Raw genomic sequence first — 20,793 nt, 5'->3', positions numbered from 1 at the left:
ATAATTTATTTATTTACTTGTGTCTTTTTACACAGCAGCCATGATGCACACACAGGCGAATCCCCGTCATAAAAGCTCCTCATGGTTGAGGATCCTTCTCTTTGGCTTTAGTTTTCCTCTGAGTCGCCATGTCTTGGAGCTGTTTGTCTAGCTTCCTCTGCAGGTATGCTTTCTTATTGGGGTCCATGGACTTGTCTTTCGTGCCACTGCCGGCATACAGCACCCCCTCTCTGCTGATCCTCATGCGGGCGTGGCTCTTGGCTCGGTCTCCGCAGCCATGGACCTGTAACACAGGGGTAAGAAACAGCCATTATGACATCACAGGTGAGAACACCATGGACCTGTAACATAGGGGTAAGAAACAGCCATTATGACATCACAGGTGAGAACATCATGGATCTGTAACACAGGGGTAAGAAACAGCCATTATGACATCACAGGTGAGAACATCATGGATCTGTAACACAGGGGTAAGAAACAGCAATTATGACATCACAGGTGAGAACGTCATGGACCTGTAACACAGGGGTAAGAAACAGCCATTATGTAATTTACGGGCATAGGCGAGAACATCGTGAACCGGTAACATAGGGGTAAGAAAAAGCCATTATAGTAATTTACGGATACAGGTGAGGAGAACGCCATGGATGATATGACGATATATTAAAGCTTAACACATATAACTGCATATGTTTGCGTTAGATTGTTTGCCAAGCATCTACTTCAGGGAGGGCTATTAAGATCGAGCCACAGGGGACCGAATGGACCTGCAGTAGCTATGAACTTTGAACCTTGACCTCTCACCTCAGGGATGTGGTGACTGAGGCAGAACTGGCGGTTGCAGTGGATGCACAGCTGTCCCAGCATGATCACGCTGTTTTTGCACTTCACGAAGCCACACACACGCTCAGCCTTGACGACGGCGTCGATCAGCGTGTCGAAGTCGCTGTCTGCAGTAGCGGCCGCCGCGATGTCCACGGGTCCCGCTTTAGTGCACCTCTTCCCTGAGAGAGAGACAAACACACACACACACACACACACACACACACACACACACACACACACACACAGACACACACACACAATGGGTTCAGGGTTCTGGCCCGGTGAGATCCACAGCAACAGCACCACAGGCCCGTCACAACTCTGAGGTTAGATGCTGGACTCCCAGTGAGCGCTATGGTTAATGAAAATAATATGAAAGCTCTGTAGTGAAAGTCTCTAATAACAAAGGGTCTGCTACCTGTAAAAAAGGGATTTCAATGATAAAAAACTGAAAAATAATTCTAGTGTAGGTAAAGTTTATTCCACCCATTTATCATTAGCTTTCGGCATTCCAAAATGACAGTGCTACATTTTGGTGAGACAGAAATAACACATATACACACACACACACACTCACACACACACTCACAGACACAGACACAGACACAGACACAGACACAGACACAGACACAGACACACACACAGACACACACACAGACACACACACACAGACACACACACAGACACACACACACACACACACACACACACACACACACACACACACATCTGAGTTTTCACCTTTGGCTGCTCCCTTCCCCTTCTTGCCTGTCTGGCTCTTCCCTCCTGCAGCGCTGACAGCAGCTCCCCCCCTCTGGCTCAGTCTGGCCTTCTCCTCCCTCTTCTGCTGCTCTCTCCTCATGCGCTCCAGGTGCAGACTCTTCAGGTCCACACCCGCAGGTGCTGCCCCCTGGTGGTCGGGAGTAGCCTCTGCCTCTGATTCAGTGCAGCGCGGCTGTGGTTCTGTTTCCTGTTTTCCCCCTGTGGTGGGTTCCTGCGGTCCTGAGGACGGTCTGGAGACGGTGATGTGGCGGTTCTGACCCTCGCCCTGGCTCTCGTGCTTGAGGCCCAGCTCCTCGGAGATCTGATGGACCAGCAGACGGTCGTGAGAGTTCAGGGACGGAGCGAAACGCAGCTCCGTCTGGCCCGGGTCCTGCAGGAACGTCTGGATCTGCTGCCTGATCTGGTCCTGCTTCTTCTGCGTCTGGGCCTGATCTTGGTTCTGGTCCTCTCCTCTGGGCAGGGCAGAACCCCTTAAGGGTCCAGACCCAGAGATCTTACCCTGGGTGTCCCTTCCTTTAAATTTCCCCCCAGCTTCAGGCCTCTTCCCCGACTCCCGCTTCATTTCGTTCCCCTTCCCTGCCTCCCCTTTGCTCCTCTGCTGGGCCGACGGGGGCGGTCTGGACCCCTCTTTGGGGTCCCGGGTGTAGTTCTGCGGCACAATGTCCTCCAGGTACTCGAAGGCCGTCCGGACCTCGCCGTGCTCGGTCATGTAGTCCACCAGGGACTTGAGGAAGTCGTGGTTCCGCACCGTCAGAGAGTCGCACACCACGGTGAGCTGGCGTCGAGCTCGGGTCACGGCCACGTTGATTCTTCTGTCCTCGGCCAAAAACCCAACGTCACCTAGGAGAACGAGCACACAACAGGAAACCAGGAACATGAACATCAGAAACCAGGAACATACACATCAGTACGTGCAGAAATTCCAGAGGGAATTTTGTGAACTTACAGATGACAGTGTCTGTGTGTCTGTGTGTCTGTGTGTCTGTGTGTCTGTGTGTCTGTGTGTCTGTGTGTCTGTGTGTCTGTGTGTCTGTGTGTCTGTGTGTCTGTGTGTCTGTGTGTCTGTGTGTCTGTACGTGTACGTGTGTAGGTGTGTAGGTGTGTAGGTGTGTAGGTGTGAGGTGTGTGTGCGTGTGTGTGTGTGTGTTTGTGTGGTGCATGTATATATACTATACTCATCAATATGGACTAATGCACTACAAGGGATATGACAGACACCTGATAAAGTTTTAGTGTTATTTGATTTCTCAACCTTGTGGTTATACCTGTATGAGATAAACTATATATTTACTTTAATCTTATGTTGAATAATGTTGCATACTGACACTGAAGTATAACTGCAACTACCGAACTGATGCTGTGTGAACCCACATGTGAAGTCACTCACATAAGCATCAGTGCGATTATGATCAATATATCACGGTCATGACTGTCTGTAAAGGAAAGCAGGTGTGTGTGTCTGTGTCTGTGTGTGTCTGTGTGTGTCTGTGTGTGTCTGTGTGTGTCTGTGTGTGTCTGTGTGTGTCTGTGTGTGTCTTTGTGTGTCTTTGTGTGTCTTTGTGTGTCTGTGTGTGTCTGTGTGTGTCTGTGTGTGTCTGTGTGTGTCTGTGTGTGTCTGTGTGTGTCTGTGTGTGTGTGTCTCACTCACCCTTTCGGTTGGATCTGACCAGGGACAACACCACGGCCTCCTTCTCTCTGCCCTGGAAGCCGTCCACTGACTTGATCTCCAGCTCAGGGTGCCTCTGAGAGAGCCTCTGCCTCAGGAGGTCAACCTGGGGTCAACCAGAGGAGAGAGGTCAAAGGTTATCACTGTTAGAGCCTCTGCCTCAGGAGGTCAACCTGAGGTCAACCAGAGGAGAGAGGTCAAAGGTTATCACTGTTAGAGCCTCTGCCTCAGGAGGTCAACCTGAGGTCAACCAGAGGAGAGAGGTCAGAGGTCATCACTGTTAGAGCCTCTGCCTCAGGAGGTCAACCTGAGGTCAACCAGAGGAGAGAGGTCAGCATTATTCTAGTCATCACTGTTACTTTCTGTATGGTTAAGTGAAATAAATATCACTTAAGGATACGATTTGTAGTTTTTAATTTCCAAGTTCTGCGAGAGCCTCTGCCTCAGGAGGTAAACCTGGGGTCAACCAGAGGAGAGATGTCAGAGGTCATCACTGTTAGAGCCTCTGCCTCAGGAGGTCAACCTGAGGTCAACCAAGGTCAGCATTATTCTATTCATTACTGTTACTTTCTGCATGGTTGAGATGACAAACACAAAGACAGGATGTGTTATACTAAACTTAGTTTTGGCTTAAGCCATTTATGTTTGTCTACACTGGAAAAAAAACTATATAACATAAGATTTCATTTGAAAAAAAGAAACAAGATACCCATGATATATTTTCATAATTTCTTCAGGATGACATTAGCTGTTACAGTTCTCTGCAGACGATTCATTAGCACAGAAACTCTTTGAAATATTTCAAGCAGTGACTGCGTTACCTGAAGATTGTAAGGAGCGATTACAGCGATGTCCTTTGCTTTCAAGCCAGCGTCCGTCAGTGCTTTGACATGCAGAGCTACGATGTCTGCCTCTCCTGTAAGAAAACACAAAACACAACTTACAGCTCACCATAGATGAATACATGCTTAGATAATTGGCATGTCATTCTAATTAAACTTGGTTTAAACTTATCTATCTTTTATTTTGTTTGTTTGTTAGTTAGTTTACTCTGCCCTAACTGTGAGGTGATTTGGGAATACTGCAAAGGTGCTTTCAAAATAAAAGGCATTACTACTTTTCCTAAAATGTGTCAGTTTTTGCATTTGTTCTTTAAGAGACATCTCAGACACAGACATCTCAGACATGGCACCTTCGTTTCCCTTGGACAGCTCGTCTGTGTCCTCCATCTCGTTCAGCCCACAGCCGGACGTGTCTATGAGCAGCAGGGGCAGGCCCGTCTCCTCAACACTGGCCACGCCAGGAAGATCCCTGGGCAAAAAAAAAAATGAAGTCACACAGGGGTTTAACTTTGTCTTTACAACTAACCACTTCTTAGACGCTCACACATACAAACACACACACACACACACACACACACACATTTGACACCTGTACACTTGCAGATGCAGCTCAACACTTTATGGTACAGTCCTCAGTTTGGCAGAAGGTTGGAATAATGTATGTCTTGGTCCAAACCACCAAACCACCCAAAACATTTTGAGCAAACAGAGAACGGACAGCTAGATGACCATGAGGAGGGGAACAGTCGATTAGGATTGCGGACTGGGGGGGCACTGTGGCACAACCAGTAGCCCCGACCACATTTGGGCTTGACGCTCATGGAGGACACAGGTTCAAATCCGGCCTGATGTAATTTCTGTTGTCCACTCCCCATCTCTTCTCCCTCTCATTTCCTGTCCCACTCTTAACTGTACTATCAATTAAAGGCATAAAAAGCCCAAAAATAAATCTTTAAAAAAAAAAAGGATTGCGGACTGCACCTTTAACCTGCTCTGCTAGTTCTGAGGCGTCCTTACTTACTTCAACAGGTGCTTCTCCACGGAGGCGTGTGCGGTCAGCTTGCCCTGGTACATCTTCTCTGAGGCCCACTGCATGATGGAGCTGTTCATGCGGTACTGCACCGTCAGCATCCGCACCACCACCGCACCGTACTTCTGGATCACCCTCTCCATCAGGCTCACCGACAGACCCTTGGAGGCCGCCCTGGGACACACATCCAGACACACAGACACAAACACAGACACACACACACACACACACACACACACACACACACACCATTTTATTTAAATAACATGACCCAAGATCACTCAAGAACAATTAGAAGTTATTAGAAGTTATTAAATCATTATCATCTGAAATTGCCCAAAAACACTTTAACCTAAATAGAAAAAAAAGAACGTCAACTCAGCATTTGTGTTCCTCCAAACTAATTTAAAGTACAGACATCTTTGCAGTATTTATAAAACCTTCATACTGGGCCCATAACATAATACTAAACTCCACCTTTGTCACTGGTAGTCATGATGAACACATATTTGTGAGTTTATGTTTGCACAGGAGAATGACTGGATTGTCAGTTCAGCTTGAGAGATAGAACAAGCTGCAGACTTCCAGCCTTCTCTGTATTTCTCTTCCCAGTGGCACAGCTTTGATGACCAGCAGCTCATGGAGAAGAAACAGTGACGTTACGTGTGACTTAGTGACGTAACGTGTGTGACTTAATGGCGTTACGTGTGTTACTTTATGGTGTTACGTGTGTGACTTAGTGACGTTACGTGTGTGACTGAGTGGAGTTACGTGTGTCACTTGATGGTGGCGTAGAAAAGACAGTGGCCTTACGTGTGTGACCTGATGGGGTTACGTCTGGTCTTGATGGTGTTACATGTGCAGAGAAGAGACAGTGGCCTTACGTGCGTGACTTGATGGTGGGCGGCAGCTGCTTGTAGTCTCCGGCCAGGATGCACTTGCGGGCGTTGAGGAGGGGGATCCAGCAGCTGGCCTCCAGTGCCTGTGCACACTCGTCTATCACCACCACGTCAAAGTGATCCGCCGGCAGCAGCTTCAGAGGCCCGCCTGACGACGCTCCTGGGGGGGGGGGCGCGGGAGATAGGGCATATAATTGATGGTTGATGATGAGTGGTTATGGAAAAGGCTACCTTGCTGCTGGGTGTCTGGGAGATTCAGGTCAGTGTATTTGGGATTGATTTCACGAAAAACAATTCAAGACTGTTAAGGGTACAGAAAATTATAATTTCAATCTCTGATAATTGTGCCCACTGAGTTGAAATACATTTTGTCTGTCTGAACAGATTTTACATGACTGTGTGTGTGTGTGTGTGTGTGTGTGTGTGTGTGTGTGTGTGTGTGTGTGTGTGTGTGTGCATGTATGTATGTTGACCTGCCACTCACCAGTGTTGGTGGCTAGAATGACGCTGGCCCCCTTGAGGATCTGTTTGGTGGCGGTCTCCTCTCTGGTCCTCAGCTCCTTGCGCAGCTCGCCCAACTCCCTCTTCAGCCCGCCTCTACTCCCTCTGTCCCTCGTCTTCTTCAACTCACTCTGCAATCAACACACACAATCCACAGATTAGCGCACGCACGCACGCACGCACGCACGCACGCATGCACGCACGCACGCACGCACACACACACACACAGCCCACCTCTACTCCCTCTTTCCCTCGTCTTCTTCAGCTCTTCAATAAACACATTGTAAAGGTTTGTAATAGCTTATTAACTTAAAGAACATGGGCTCTCACTGACTCACAAAATAAGCTGGTAAACAGGGCCAGAATCGCCAACATTGATTCCCTATCTTTGTCCATGTCTTTGTATGTCAGAAAGCAATATTGATATTACTTTGTTCTTAAACAAAACACTTAACGCTTACAAAAGCCTTGTCTTTGACTTCCCTAATGCTAATTATAATCAAAATAGTTCTGTTCTGTAAAGACTTTATGGCTTCCTAATGAAATCCTTGTGCTGGTCTTTGTATGTCAGAAGCAATACTGTTATTGATTTCTTATTGAAAAAAGTAAATAAATAAAGTAATGCCATACCAAAGCCTTGTCCATGTCTTTGCGGATGTCTGCGATGATGTCGGTGGTGTCGCTGCGGGAGAGGATGGCGTCCAGAGAGTGTTGTTGGATGGTCTCCAGGAGACGGGCGGGGTGGCCCAGCCTCAGCACCTTCACCTTACGCTGAGCCAGACGCTCCACCAGGTTATCCACCGCCACGTTAGACGGAGCACAGCACAACACCTGACACAGCACAGGAGTAGCACAGCTTTACTACAGGTAACAGCACAACACAGCACCTGACACAGCACAGGAGTAGCACAGCTTTACTACAGGTAACAGCACAGCACCTGACACTTCACATGTGTAGGGTAGCTTTACTCCAGGTAACAGCACAGCACCTAACACTTCACATGTGTAGGGTAGCTTTACTCCAGGTAACAGCACAGCACCTGACACATTGCACTATGTCCTGTATCTTTAAAGCTGCAGTAGGTAAGCTGTATACAAATTACTTTAGGTCAGATTTGCTCAAACGTTCACTATGTAGCCTCGTACATGAAACAGATCATGTGTAACATTGTGACAGCTTTAGCAAATAAGACAAGAAGATATTTCATAAGGGTTACCTACTGCAGCGTTACAACCACACAACTAAAATAAGCGCTCTTCACGAACACATGTGTCGTCGTCTTACCTTGTTTCCTTGTTTGGTATTCTACTGCATCGTTACAACCACACAACTAAAACAACCTCTCTTCACTCACATGTGTCGTCGTCTTACCTTGTTTCCTTGTTTGACGGCTTGCAGGATCACTTCCACCACCGTGGTGGTCTTCCCGGTCCCCGGGGGTCCGTGTATGACGGCCAGGTCCCTCTGCCTCAGGGCAAAGGTCACCGCCTCCCGCTGGGACTCGTCCAGTCCAGTGTTATAGAACTCTAGATCACCTGACCAATGAAAATACAGTCCAGTCCAGTGTTATAGAACTCCAGATCACCTGACCAATGAAAATACGGTTACACACACGTGTTATAGAACTCTAGATCACCTGACCAATGAAAATACGGTTACACAAACCTGTTATAGAACTCCACATCACCTGACCAATGAAAATACGGTTACACAAACCTGTTATAGAACTCCAGATCACCTGACCAATGAAAATACGGTTACACAAACCTGTTATAGAACTCTAGATCACCTGGCCAATGAAAATACGGTTACACACACGTGCTATAGAACTCTAGATCACCTGGCAAATGAAAATACGGTTACACACACGTGCTATAGAACTCTAGATCACCTGGCCAATGAAAATACGGTTACACACACGTGGTATAGAACTCTAGATCACCTGGCCAATGAAAATACGGTTACACACACGTGCTATAGAACTCTAGATCACCTGGCCAATGAAAATACGGTTACACACACGTGCTATAGAACTCTAGATCACCTGGCCAATGAAAATACGGTTACACACACGTTGTTGTATTACGCATTATTCTTTATTCCTGACGGTTGTTATTATTCTATTTTTTTGTATGAATTTCATGTTTTTTTGTTTAGACATGTATGTAAGATTACCCATAACGCATGCATTTCCAGAACAAAGAAGTCAAAATCAAAACTTTACTACAATGATCTCTACCACTCTTCATCTATGACTTAGGATCTACCCAAAGCATTACAGTTCACAAGTTTAAAAAGCATCATGACTGCTGAGTGTGTGTCTGAAGCGCTGGGCCTCACCGTGCAGGGAAAGCTCTGAGTGTGTGTTAAGCGCTGAGCCTCACCGTGCAGGGAAAGCTCTGAGTGTGTGTTAAGCGGTGGGCCTCATCGTGCAGGGAAAGCTCTGAGTGTGTGTTAAGCGTGGGCCTCACCGTGCAGGGAAAGCTCTGAGTGTGTGTTAAGTGGTGGGCCTCACCATGCAGGGAAAGCTCTGCGTGTGTGTTAAGCGTGGGCCTCACCGTGCAGGGACAGCTCTGTGGGTTGTGAGGTGCCAAAGAGCACATTGATGAGGCCAGCGGCTGGCCCACTGCCGTATCCATTCAGAGTATTCAGGGCACTGCAGACACAACAAACAAACAGACAAACAAACAAACAAACAATCAATTACCAAACAAAGACACCCACAAATAAAAACAAGACAATAACAATTCCTTCTCTTTTATGATTCGCTGTAGAGAAATCATGCTAATCATAATCATATCGTAAGGGGCGACAGTGGTACAGGAGGTAGAGAAGTCGTTTAGTAATCAGAAGGTTGCTAGTTCGATACCATGTCGAAGCGTCCTTGAGCAAGACACTGAACCCCTAGTTGCTCCTGATGTGCAGTGTGCCATGCAGTATACATCCAAGTCGCTTTGGATTAAAGCGTCTGCTAAATGTAAATGTATTACATAGCAGGAGATTAATTCATGCCTGACAAATATCATTCTAGCTGTTGATCGACAGCCCAAACCCCACCTTGTTAGTCTCTTGTAGGTGATATTGTTGGCCACCTTCATGATGTTGAAGAGTCCGTCGCCGTCCAGGTTGAGGCCATCCTGAGACTCGTCAAAGGCCACGGCCACGGACGACTGGGTCACTCGTGTCACCACTCCTGTACCCAACTGGGACCCCTGGCTGCAGCCTTCAGGGTCGTACAGGCCCACTATGTCACCTAGACAACGGAGCAACCCCCGAATACATTAGATCATTTACTAAGCAGTTCTGAGAATAAAAATAAAGGTACAGGCCCACTATGTCACCTAGATTAGATTAGATTCAACTTCATTGTCATTGCACAGAGTACAAGTACTGAGACAACAAAATGCAGTTTAGCACCCAACCAGAAGTGCCAAATAGCAATAAAAGTGCAGAGTATGTGCAAATGCAAAGTGAAATAAGTGAATAAATATGATATGTACAGTAAGAGAACAGAGCAACCCTGGGCGTTTAGTAATCGGAAGGGTGCTAGTTCGTTTCCCCACTCCTCCTTACCAAGTGTGTAAGTGTACTTGAGCAAGACACTGAACACCTAAAAATGCTCCTGATGTATAAATGCGACTACCTTGTGAGTCGCTTTGGATAAAAGCGTCTGCTAAGAGACTAAATGTAAAATGTTAATGTAAATGTACTTAGCAGTTCTGAGAAGAGAAATAAGGTGGAGTGATTAAAAGGGGGATATTTAAGCAAGCAAATAGGTTGTAGTATTATCAAATGAAACACTTGATGACAGAATCAAGTCGCAGGGCCACAGAAAGAACTAATGACAACATCCCAATCCATCTAATCCCCCCTTACAATATAATGCAAGTAACACAATTGTGGTGTATTCATGTTATCACAAAACACAATGCAGAATCTATCACAAAATCTGACACATTTGGATCAAGCAGGCTGTTTTTCTCACCTGGTCCAAAGCTGTTGCTAGGCAGCACTGACACTCCGATGCTCTTTCTGGGTTCGAAAATAACGACCAGGCGTCCGTACAGGCCTGTGCGCTGGCTGCCTATCTGCAGCTTCAGCAGACACACACCTTTATGCTGCAGGTGCTTTAGAGGGACATTCTCCTGAAGAAGCCTGCAACAGCACAGCAAATATTTTAGAAGTGACCAGTAAAGAAAAGACAAGTACACCCCAAAATTCACCAACTACCACTGGAAAAGTTCTCAAGATTTCCTTTAATTTCACAGGCACAGGAGAGCAGACCAGGAAAGCACTTATTTTGTAGTCATGCCGTGCCAATGGCTTGTACTTGGCTGTTATCTACAGTATATATACTGACTTTAGAGCTCTTTAGAGAACCTCTTTCCATTTCTAGGTTGTGTCCTGATTGTATCAGGACACAACCTTGTTTCAATACCTTGTTTCTTCAATTTCTGCTTCCCTCTCCTCCTGAAGGAGCTCCAGGGTTCTGGAGACGAAGACCTCCACTTCCATGACTGTCACCCTGGCGTGGGGAAACAGAGTCCCGTCATGAACACTGTCATGTCATATTCACAACAGTTAAGCATGAACTCTTCATTACAAGAAAGAGAGATCTTTAAGACAATTTCACAACCGCCTCTTATAAATATGTCTGATTTAAGAGGTATTACACTAGTCAAGACAACGAGTGTATCACTGGACACCTACAAAGCATGTCGCTAACCTTTTCCAGTCGTGTGACAGCCAAAAGTGATTCCTGAGCAGCCCTCAATAGGAACAGACTGTTAGCAAGTTAGCATGCTTGCCCAACAGTTGGAGAGAAAATTACACACACCGCCGACTTTGGCCTGGGTTCTGTCAATGCCACTAAGATGCAAAATCACTACACACATAACACCTTGTTGAAAAATGTAATGTCAACATAAGAATTTGGTTGTTAACTGACGTAACTCTTTTCCGTGCTAGTACAACAGCTAAATTACTTCTTCTTCTTCCTTTTTTTGTGGTTTGCCCGTAGTCACATCTCACGCGTCAGCCACCTAGTGGTTACTTCATGAAATACGTTTTTGTTCGATGTGTGCCTGAGAAACTTGTGAATGAGTCAGAGACGTTAGAGGCCTATATAAAGACTTTGGTAGAGGTCGGAACTAGCAAGAATGTGACAGAAAGAGCGAGAATCCAGTGAAATAACATAATATTGTAGTTATATTTTTTCATTTTATTTTCACGTTTCTGGCAACAACATACAACAGACTAAAACCGTTTGTTGGAGGCTATATCTTATTCTGAGTGAAAATTGAAGAGACTAGTTTGTGGTTAACCGTGTTTTTCAAAAATATGCAATATGAATTTGAATATTGCAAATGTTACGCTTCACTGTAGGGTATAACCGTGTTCTTCAAAGATATGCAATATGAATTTGAATATTGCAAATGTTACGTAAGGATTTAGAGACATGGTGAACTGAGGAACAGAGGAAAACATGTTGTATCTTATGTGGCAATGCCTTATGGCTGATTGGGTAAGTAGCTTCCATGTGCCATTATCAATGAACGGACAAAAAAGATTAAGATTGGCCAATTTGCACAGGCATGTATTGGCTGCTGAATTTTTATTGGCCGTTGGTGGCCATTTTGTTAAAGGAGCCAAATGGATAAGATGTGAATGTAGCCCAATATAAGCGTACCAAATTTAACATTTTTAGCTTGTGTGGTTTTTGAGATATTCAAATGTGACAGTTGTGGCGCCCCCTATGGAAAAAATATGGCAGATGTTTGCGTGTGTCAAAAGAATGTGGTAGAATGTGGGAAAATATTGACAAATACCATATGAGCGACTTGCCTGGCAGCAGTGGTCATAATAGAATGACAGTCAGGAAAGGAAACAAGTAAATGATTCTTGTAGAAATAGGGCTGACAGCAACCAGATGATGACACTGCATCAAGTGGTGTTAAGTTGCCTAGTAACATTACAAGGAGTCATAAAAAAAAAACAATAAGAATGTGTCTGTTGCAAGATTTTATTCTATGAAAAATAGGTTAGGAGTTTACCTTCACAGACTACCTGATACACGTTTCGTGCTGTAACATTTGCCAGGTCACTTCACACCTATACTCCACCTACCAGGGCCAGAGAGAGAGACAGAGGGAGAGAGAGAGAGAGAGAGCGACAGAGAGACAGAGAGAGAGAGAGAGACAGAGAGAGAGAGAGAGAGAGACTGTGTGTTGGACTGATGGGTGGACCTGTTGCAGTGGTATGTGTAACTAGGTCTGTGTGTGTGTGTGTGTGTGACTGTGTGACTGTGTGTGTGTGTGTGTGACTGCGTGTGTGTGTGTGTGTGTGTGTGTGTGTGTGTGTGTGATGGGTGGGTCAGTAGTATGTCGGAGCAGAGGTGTATCCGTGTGTGTGTTGATCTAATTCTCATTAGCCATGGCTGGGTTGTGTTCTGCCATGCTGGTGTGTCTCTCCGCTCTCCTCTCTCTCGGATCCTCTGAGGGGCTGCCTGACATCAGCGACCCTCAGTTCATCCAGAGCTGTGTGAAGCTCCACAACACCCACCGCTCGCAGGCTCAGCCCCCAGCCAAAGACATGCTGTACATGGTGAGACTCTTCCTTTTGCTCTCTAACACCTCTCTCTATAACACCTCTGTGTGTTATAATGAGGTTAGGTTCTGATGCAAGCCATATATGTTGTCTTTTCTGTTATTATTCTCTGTTATTTTATGTTTATTATTCTGTTTTTTTCTGTTTCTGGGTTTTGCAGAACAGTGCCGGTAAAAATTCTCTCAAGATTGTAGAACTGATGTTTTGTCCCTTCCATATCTGTGTATGTGTGTGTGTGTGTGTGTTTATGTCTTTATCTTTCTGTGTTTACAACTCAGCATGTTATCTGATGCAGGACTTCCTTGCGGTACATAATATGTGTATGTGTGTTTTGTCTGTTTGTGTTTGTGTATGTAAATAAGACACTCAATGTTGCTTTTTAAATACAGTTTTACTTTACAAGTTCCTTTAAAAAAGTCAATCTGATTTATTCTAATATCATTTCCTGAGTTGCCATGGTGACATTGGTACTCTGAGTTCTGGGCGTACCAGGATGATAAGAGAACCTTTAAAGCTTCCCTATTGAGTCTGGACCATTGAGAGTATTATTAGATTTTCAATAGAAAGTTTCCCCTTTTGTGTGTTTTTTTGGTTTGGTCCATTGTTGGACCTGTGTGTTTCAATGTCAGAGTTTGCATGGTAAGAGAGAGATGCTATTTTTTCCCTGGGTGGGATTTCCTGAAGGGCTCTCCTGGGTTTGTATGGGTTTTTTGCAACACTGAGAAGATTTACTGACATTATCAGAAAGTGATCGTTTTGCTGGAACTTTTCTGCTGTTCTCAATTTGAAATATCTAAATGATGTCTGATCTTCATGTTGAAGAACTACTAGTCTTGCAAAGTACATCACGATCATCTTTCGGGTGGTTTGGAAGTCACAACAGGAAATGTTTTCTGTTCGTAATGTAACAATGTAATCTCCCTCCGATTTAAGATTAACAATCTTTTTTTTACAGACGTGGGATGAGGCCTTAGCCAAAAGTGCCAAATCTTGGGCCAAGAAATGCCAGGCCTCCCACAACCCCTTGCTGAAGCAGGCCGGGCGGCTGCACCCTGTGTTCCAGCGCGTCGGGGAGAACGTCTGGGTCGGGCTGCCAGTGAGCTCCTTCTCTGTGGAGAAGGCCCTGAGGGCCTGGAACGACGAAAGGCAACACTACACCCTGCAGACCAACACATGCAATAAGACGTGCGGCCATTACACCCAGGTCAGTTTCTCTGACCCTCTCTCCTGCCTGACCTCAAACACATTATCACATATAATTTATTTATTATTAAAAAATGTTTTTATTATTATTATTATTTTTTTTTTTTTTATGTATGTATTTATTTTTTTATTTTTTAAATTATTATTATTATTGTTATTGTAATTATAATTATTATTATTATTATTATTATTTAATACTGTTCAGTACTCCAGCTTAAATCAAGTAAGGTTCACATCCCCACTGAATGTGTCTATATGTCCTTCAATGCAATCCAGCATCACCAGCATCACCTTATCGACCATCCAGTGGACTCACAAAGTCCTCATCAGTAGAGCACAGGCTGTAATAATAGACACAGTAACATCATCAGCCGTCATGACTAACCCTGGAGCCCCACAGGGCTGTGCCCTCAGTGCCTTCCTCCACACCCTTCCTCTACACTCACACAACACAATGGCTGCATCAGCCCTCACCTGTCACCCCTTACTACAGATACGCTGATGACACACTGGTTCAGGAGTTAGAGGAGTCATGTAGGAATTGGAAGGTTGCTAGTTTGATCCTGACTCCTCCTCACCAAGCGTCGAAGTGTCGCTTCCTCTACACCCTCCACACAAATGACTGCATCAGCCCTCACCTGTCACCGCTTACTACACATTAGCTCATGACACTGCCATACAACTACAACTACTACTTCTTAGCGTACCTACTGTATGTCAGTTATCGGACAATGTCAAACATCGGCCATTCTGTTAAACAATCAAAATGCTAAGTTTATTAATGGATTCACATGACAACGCAAACGTTTGCCGATAACACAAGGCGTCCGATATTTAACACCGTTACGATATGATACTAATAATAATAATAATAATAATAATAATAATAATAATTATTATTATTATTATAATAATAAACACTGCCATACGGGAACTACTCTACCACAATAACTCCATGTTGCAGCAGCTTGACACTTAGTTCCACACTCCTCACAGTGGTGCACTGAACACTGCATGCGGACACAACAATAGAGCTGGATATTAACACATCACACACATCCCACCCTGTACTGAGAGCAGGTTATTCACACATCACACACATCATCCCACCCTGTACTGGACCACACCTTCATCCATGAACAGTCAGTTGTACAGGTCAAGTCAAAATCTCGTGAACTCATTCACAGCAAAGAGTGTAAAGACCCAGAATCACTTCTATTCATGTACTGTACATGTGTTGGGGGTAGGGAATTACTATGTGTTTGTGATGTGGTTATCTGTATGTATTGCACGGAACATGTACAGACGTGAAAACAAATCTCCCTCCGGGTCTGGGACAACAAAGGCTAATTAACCAATTAGCTAACAAACCATCTCGCTCTCTCTCCATCTCTCTCCCCCTCTCTCTCTTCCCTGTTCCCTCTCCCCCCCCCCCCCCCCCCTGTAGTTGCTGTGGGCTAAGAGCTATAAGGTGGGCTGTGCGTTGCTCCCCTGCCCCGGAGGCATCACTGGCTTCACTGACAGCCCAAAAGCGGCCATATTTGTGTGCAACTACGGACAAGGGTACGTTCTGCCCTGCTCACAATCAGACAGATAGCCTTATATTGCCTTTAAGTTTAGAAGAATGAATGGCATATTGTTTGTATGTGACTAGGGGATATATATATATGGGGTAAATTTGATGCCAATTTAGATGCTATCAGTGATAAAAATGTTTCTGGGCACATATGTGTACATGTTATCTCATAGGACCTGATGATTCATTACTGATAGACTGTTTGACCTGTATGGGTTGCAGTGATACATAATGTAACAAGAGCAATCCGAGATTTCTGACCTCCAGCAAGGAGGTACACAAATCCGGATCCAGAATCCGGATCCAGATCGGGATCATCCTGAAATTTTAATGGGGATGTCCCAGGACCAAGATCCACCTCTTGTGAAAATTTCAGAAAGATCTTGTCCACAGACAGACAAACAGACAAACAGACGGACAAATAAATTAACGGACCCGATCGCATAACCTCCTTGCTGGAGGTAATAAAAGGTTATAATGTAAGGGGGACTGTTTGACCTGTATGGGTTGCAGTGATAAATCATGTAATGAAAGGTTAAAGTGTAAAGGTTAAATGGTGACTGTTTTATTTTGTGCTGCATACAGTGGGAATTTGGCAGGGGCCTTTAAGTTTAGAAGAATGAATGGCATATTGTTTGTATGTGACTAGGGGATATATATATATATGGGGTAAATTTGATGCCAATTTAGATGCTATCAGTGATAAAAATGTTTCTGGGCACATATGTGTACATGTTATCTCATAGGACCTGATGATTCATTACTGATAGACTGTTTGACCTGTATGGGTTGCAGTGATACATAATGTAACAAGAGCAATCCGAGATTTCTGACCTCCAGCAAGGAGGTACACAAATCCGGATCCAGAATCCGGATCCAGATCGGGATCATCCTGAAATTTTAATGGGGATGTCCCAGGACCAAGATCCACCTCTTGTGAAAATTTCAGAAAGATCTTGTCCACAGACAGACAAACAGACAAACAGACGGACAAATAAATTAACGGACCCGATCGCATAACCTCCTTGCTGGAGGTAATAAAAGGTTATAATGTAAGGGGGACTGTTTGACCTGTATGGGTTGCAGTGATAAATCATGTAATGAAAGGTTAAAGTGTAAAGGTTAAATGGTGACTGTTTTATTTTGTGCTGCATACAGTGGGAATTTGGCAGGGGCCGCCCCTTACACTCAAGGGCCTTCATGTGCCGTCTGCTCTAAAGATCACTGTGAATCCAATCTCTGCAGTAAGAAAATATCACACACATACATTTAAATAATTTCTTTTAATCCACCAATCATATTCTGTACAGAAAGAATTCAAACAACAATAAAATATCACACACACACGCACAAACTCACACACACACACACACACATTCATACACACACACACACACACACACACACACACACACACACACACACACACACACACACACACACATTCTGTCCTTTGGCTCACCATTTCAACATCTGGATGATCCAGAGTTGTATTACCTGCAGTCCAGAGAAATTTGGTGGAGCATGGATTATATGTTCATGGGGGTTAATGACAAGTTTTCTGTTATTCTATAATATCATGGTAGTATTTATGTGAAAACACAAAAGCTTGCATTTCATAATTCTACCAATTTGGGAAAAAAATATGTTCTAACTTACTGTTGGCCTGTGTTAAATAAAATATAATTTAAATGTATGCCTTTGTCACAGGGGATCCAGAGAGAGATGCAGTCAAAAGTATGTGCACTTGTTTTTCTCTTGCTTTAAATCTGTAGCGGGTAACAGAGTTGTTGTATAAAATATTAACGTGACAGCCATATGGCTTGGCTAGTAACTGTCTTTATTCTTTCACAAGAAGACACAGTGTTAACGGCCTGACATAGCTTGGTGTCTTTGAGCCATAAGCGTTTTGAAGGAATGGTTGTATGAAAGTTTACCTTAAGACTTTCTTAACCTTGACCTGTCATCAACAAAAAAAAAAAAAAAATCAACAAAGACAGCTCAGAACTTTACTTTTTAATATCACTTCATGTCTGTTTACTAGCAGTTATTTGAGCATGTCTGACATATTCTGGCGTGTCTTTCCTCAGCTTATGATTGGTCCCCGCCGGTGGATCCTTCCTCCACGGCTGTCGGGATCTTTCACCGGACAGCTGCTACCAGTCAGAGCAAATCACTCCTGGTTTTATTCTTGGTACTAGTTTCAGTGTATTGATCACAACCCAAGAGGGATCCCAATGTATGTAACATATAAGGTGTCATGTTTTTTCCCATTATATTTCAGTATATCAAATTTTATATCACAATATTTCAAAATAAACCTACATATAATGATGTTTACAAGACTATAACCAAGCTCATTTTATTTTTTTTATTTCTGATCATTCTATCAGGAGAGGTTGGTTTAAAAGACCTGATTTGGCTCATTCTTTATATTTCATATTTGTGTCAATGTGCCAAAAAACAGTCTGTTAAAAAAAAAAAATTATACCTAAGAAAAAAACGATTTTTTTTGTGGTTGTCATATAAACACTGGAGTTGTGCAGACAGGAGCAGGATGCCCACCCAATGGTCTGGCGGTGAATTATTTCAGCACCCACAGCCGTCGTAGAAGTGTATAAGGCCTATAAGAACGTTCAAATCCACCTGAATCCGTCAGTTCGAGGACGGAGAAGGATGCAGAAGTGTGTTTCTGCCTTAAGCAGGTTGTTCTCCCTTGAAAGGCGTGTAATGTTCTCCGCTGTAAGGCGTGATATCTCCTGCCATGTCGCCTCCAGCTGGTCCTCCAATGGCAGCAGGAACTGAGCACAGTGGAGGTCAGAGGTCAGGATGGGGCACAGGCTCGACGTCTCGCTCTGGATTACAGGACACACACACATACACTCACACACACACAACTGGAGAATCAGAAAACATCCACTCCAAATGTGTGTGAGCTCTAGCCTCTGTGGAGAGAAGCAGACTACTGAACAGACTTACTGTAAGCTTCTTAATCAGAGTCAGAGGCGTCTGTGCTTTCATCCTTCTTCTCCAGCGAACTCATTACTGTGTGTACAAATATCCCCTCAGTAATCCTCAGGGTACTGGACATTAATCAATTAACACAATAACTGCCAGAGTCGCAGTTGTTAATCAGTCAGAAAGTCTGTGCCAGTGAAATTACAAAGATTTGTCCTCTTCCCTGTGTTAATATGACTAGCATTCAGGAACACAGCAGTATGACATGTGTCACTGTGTTATTGTGTCACATGTGTCAATGTGTTACCGCTACTGTTGCTGTCATGAGCTTCTCATTCTGAGGGTCAATCCATACAAATGAACAACTTCTGGTGCAGCAACTGATGAAGGGACCATCAGCTACACACGTAAGACATTTGATGACACTTAAGGGCTACATTGCCCGAGGGGACACAAGTTCAAATCTGGCCTGATGTCATTTCCCAATCCTCTCCCCACCTCTTCTCCGCCTCGCTTTCTGTCATTACTTCACTGTCCTATCCAAATAAAGGCATAAAAAGCCCCCCCCCCCAAAAATAAAAAAAGGCATTTTTAGAAATTTTAAGACCCCTTTCTCGGTTCCTCTAAATCAGCTGCACATGCAATAAAAAAAGACATTTTTAGACATGTTAAGGCCCCTTTCTCAGTTCCTCTAAACTTGCCTGATTACTCACAAACCTCATGACAGCCTTGCACCCGTAGACAGGAAAACCACACGGCATGATGTAACGTTCAATATACAGCGGTTAATACACCAGTGAAGTCAATTCATGAGTTTGTTTTATAAAATGACATAAAATACTGTAATGCGGTTTATATACAGTGCGGTTAACAGTTGGGAAAATATGGTAGGCCTATGCATTGTCAAACATATACGTATATGTTTTATTTCCCTTAACTCAAGGACCTTCAAGAAGATTAAGTGCGTTACAAATAAAATGCATTATTATTATTATTGATCTCTGCTGACTCATCATGAACCCAAAGGCATGCTTCCATCACACACCTCACCTTTTGCCAGGTGTCTGTTCCTGGCCTGCGTGACCGTGTTCTGGCCAGGCTCTCTACATGGTGTCATCGAACCGATGGGAGGTAAGAGAAGAATTACGTCTAGGTACCCACCAGCTGGTTGAAGCAGCTTCTGCACATATTTTGAATCATGGTTTTATTTTTGGTACTAGTTTCAGTTAATTGATCACAACCCAATCACTCCTGGTTTTATTCTTGGTACTAGTTTCAGTTAATTGATCACAACCCAATCACTCCTTGTTTTATTCTTGGTACTAGTTACAGTTAATTGTTACAGTATATTGTATTGTAGAGAAGATATTTAAAACATGGTCTTTGTGGTCATAGATGGCCTGTAGTAACACTGAGTAGACAGGAGTCCTTGTAGGTTGCCGGAGACAATACTCCAAGCTACAAGCTAAGGGAGTACCTGCCAAGCATTGCCATTCAGCTGACAATGTGGTGTCTGTGTGGATAAAGGGGAAACAGTATTTAAGATATTTAGGCTAACCCTATCAGCATAACATTTCATACTCAGAAAAGGTTTTATATTTATCAATAACAACTATAAACATGTTTCATACATTATAATTAAAATTAGATGTTTTGCTGCTTCTCAGAGAGAAAATTGTCTTTCTGTCCATAGGCTCCTGTAGCAGCATAATGATGGAGGGTGTGTGGGGCATATACTATACGGTATACCCCCCAAACCTCACTTGTCCATCCATACAAAGGAACAACTTCTGGTCCAGCAGCTGATGCAGCACAGGCCCTGAGCACGCGTCCGGGGATGCCATCAGTGCAGCACACATTTAAATTTCATTTACATTTCGTCATTTAGCAGACGCTTTTATCC

General features: G+C 44.1%; 2 protein-coding genes across 2 annotated transcripts; one reads left to right on the top strand and one right to left on the bottom strand.

The window, feature by feature from the left end:
- ighmbp2 (immunoglobulin mu DNA binding protein 2) lies at positions 1 to 11,542 on the bottom strand. Its single transcript, XM_080847373.1, has 16 exons — positions 11,274 to 11,542; positions 10,986 to 11,072; positions 10,533 to 10,702; positions 9,605 to 9,800; positions 9,106 to 9,203; positions 7,919 to 8,082; positions 7,177 to 7,377; positions 6,530 to 6,677; positions 6,031 to 6,205; positions 5,138 to 5,320; positions 4,467 to 4,585; positions 4,096 to 4,190; positions 3,257 to 3,380; positions 1,567 to 2,448; positions 805 to 1,004; positions 1 to 283 (listed from the first exon to the last, which is right to left on the bottom strand). Exons 2-16 carry the CDS (start codon positions 11,060 to 11,062, stop codon positions 80 to 82), a joined length of 3,036 nt encoding a protein of 1,011 aa, XP_080703499.1. The 5' UTR covers positions 11,063 to 11,072; positions 11,274 to 11,542; the 3' UTR covers positions 1 to 79.
- Positions 11,543 to 12,979: 1,437 nt separating this feature from the next.
- glipr1b (GLI pathogenesis-related 1b) lies at positions 12,980 to 18,147 on the top strand (the record flags this gene model as incomplete). The annotated part of the gene is made up of 6 exons (XM_080847381.1): positions 12,980 to 13,150; positions 14,109 to 14,357; positions 15,804 to 15,919; positions 17,091 to 17,176; positions 17,643 to 17,669; positions 18,023 to 18,147. 6 exons carry the CDS (start codon positions 12,980 to 12,982, stop codon positions 18,145 to 18,147), a joined length of 774 nt encoding a protein of 257 aa, XP_080703507.1.
- Between the last annotated feature and the right edge of the window lie 2,646 nt (positions 18,148 to 20,793).

Source organism: Sprattus sprattus (assembly GCF_963457725.1).
Source record: "Sprattus sprattus genome assembly, chromosome: 11".
NCBI classification, from domain to species: domain Eukaryota; kingdom Metazoa; phylum Chordata; class Actinopteri; order Clupeiformes; family Clupeidae; genus Sprattus; species Sprattus sprattus.
This window is presented reverse-complemented; position numbering and strand designations above follow the sequence as displayed.

Excerpts from the sequence above, each read along its gene's own strand:
- ighmbp2 (XM_080847373.1), bottom strand. The coding sequence starts at position 11,062 with ATGGAAGTGGAGGTCTTCGTCTCCAGAACCCTGGAGCTCCTTCAGGAG. Across the intron at positions 1,005-1,566 it reads GGGGAAGGGAGCAGCCAAAG|GGAAGAGGTGCACTAAAGCG; the intron begins GTGAAAACTCAG and ends TCTCTCTCTCAG. Across the intron at positions 284-804 it reads TCAGTCACCACATCCCTGAG|GTCCATGGCTGCGGAGACCG; the intron begins GTGAGAGGTCAA and ends CCTGTGTTACAG.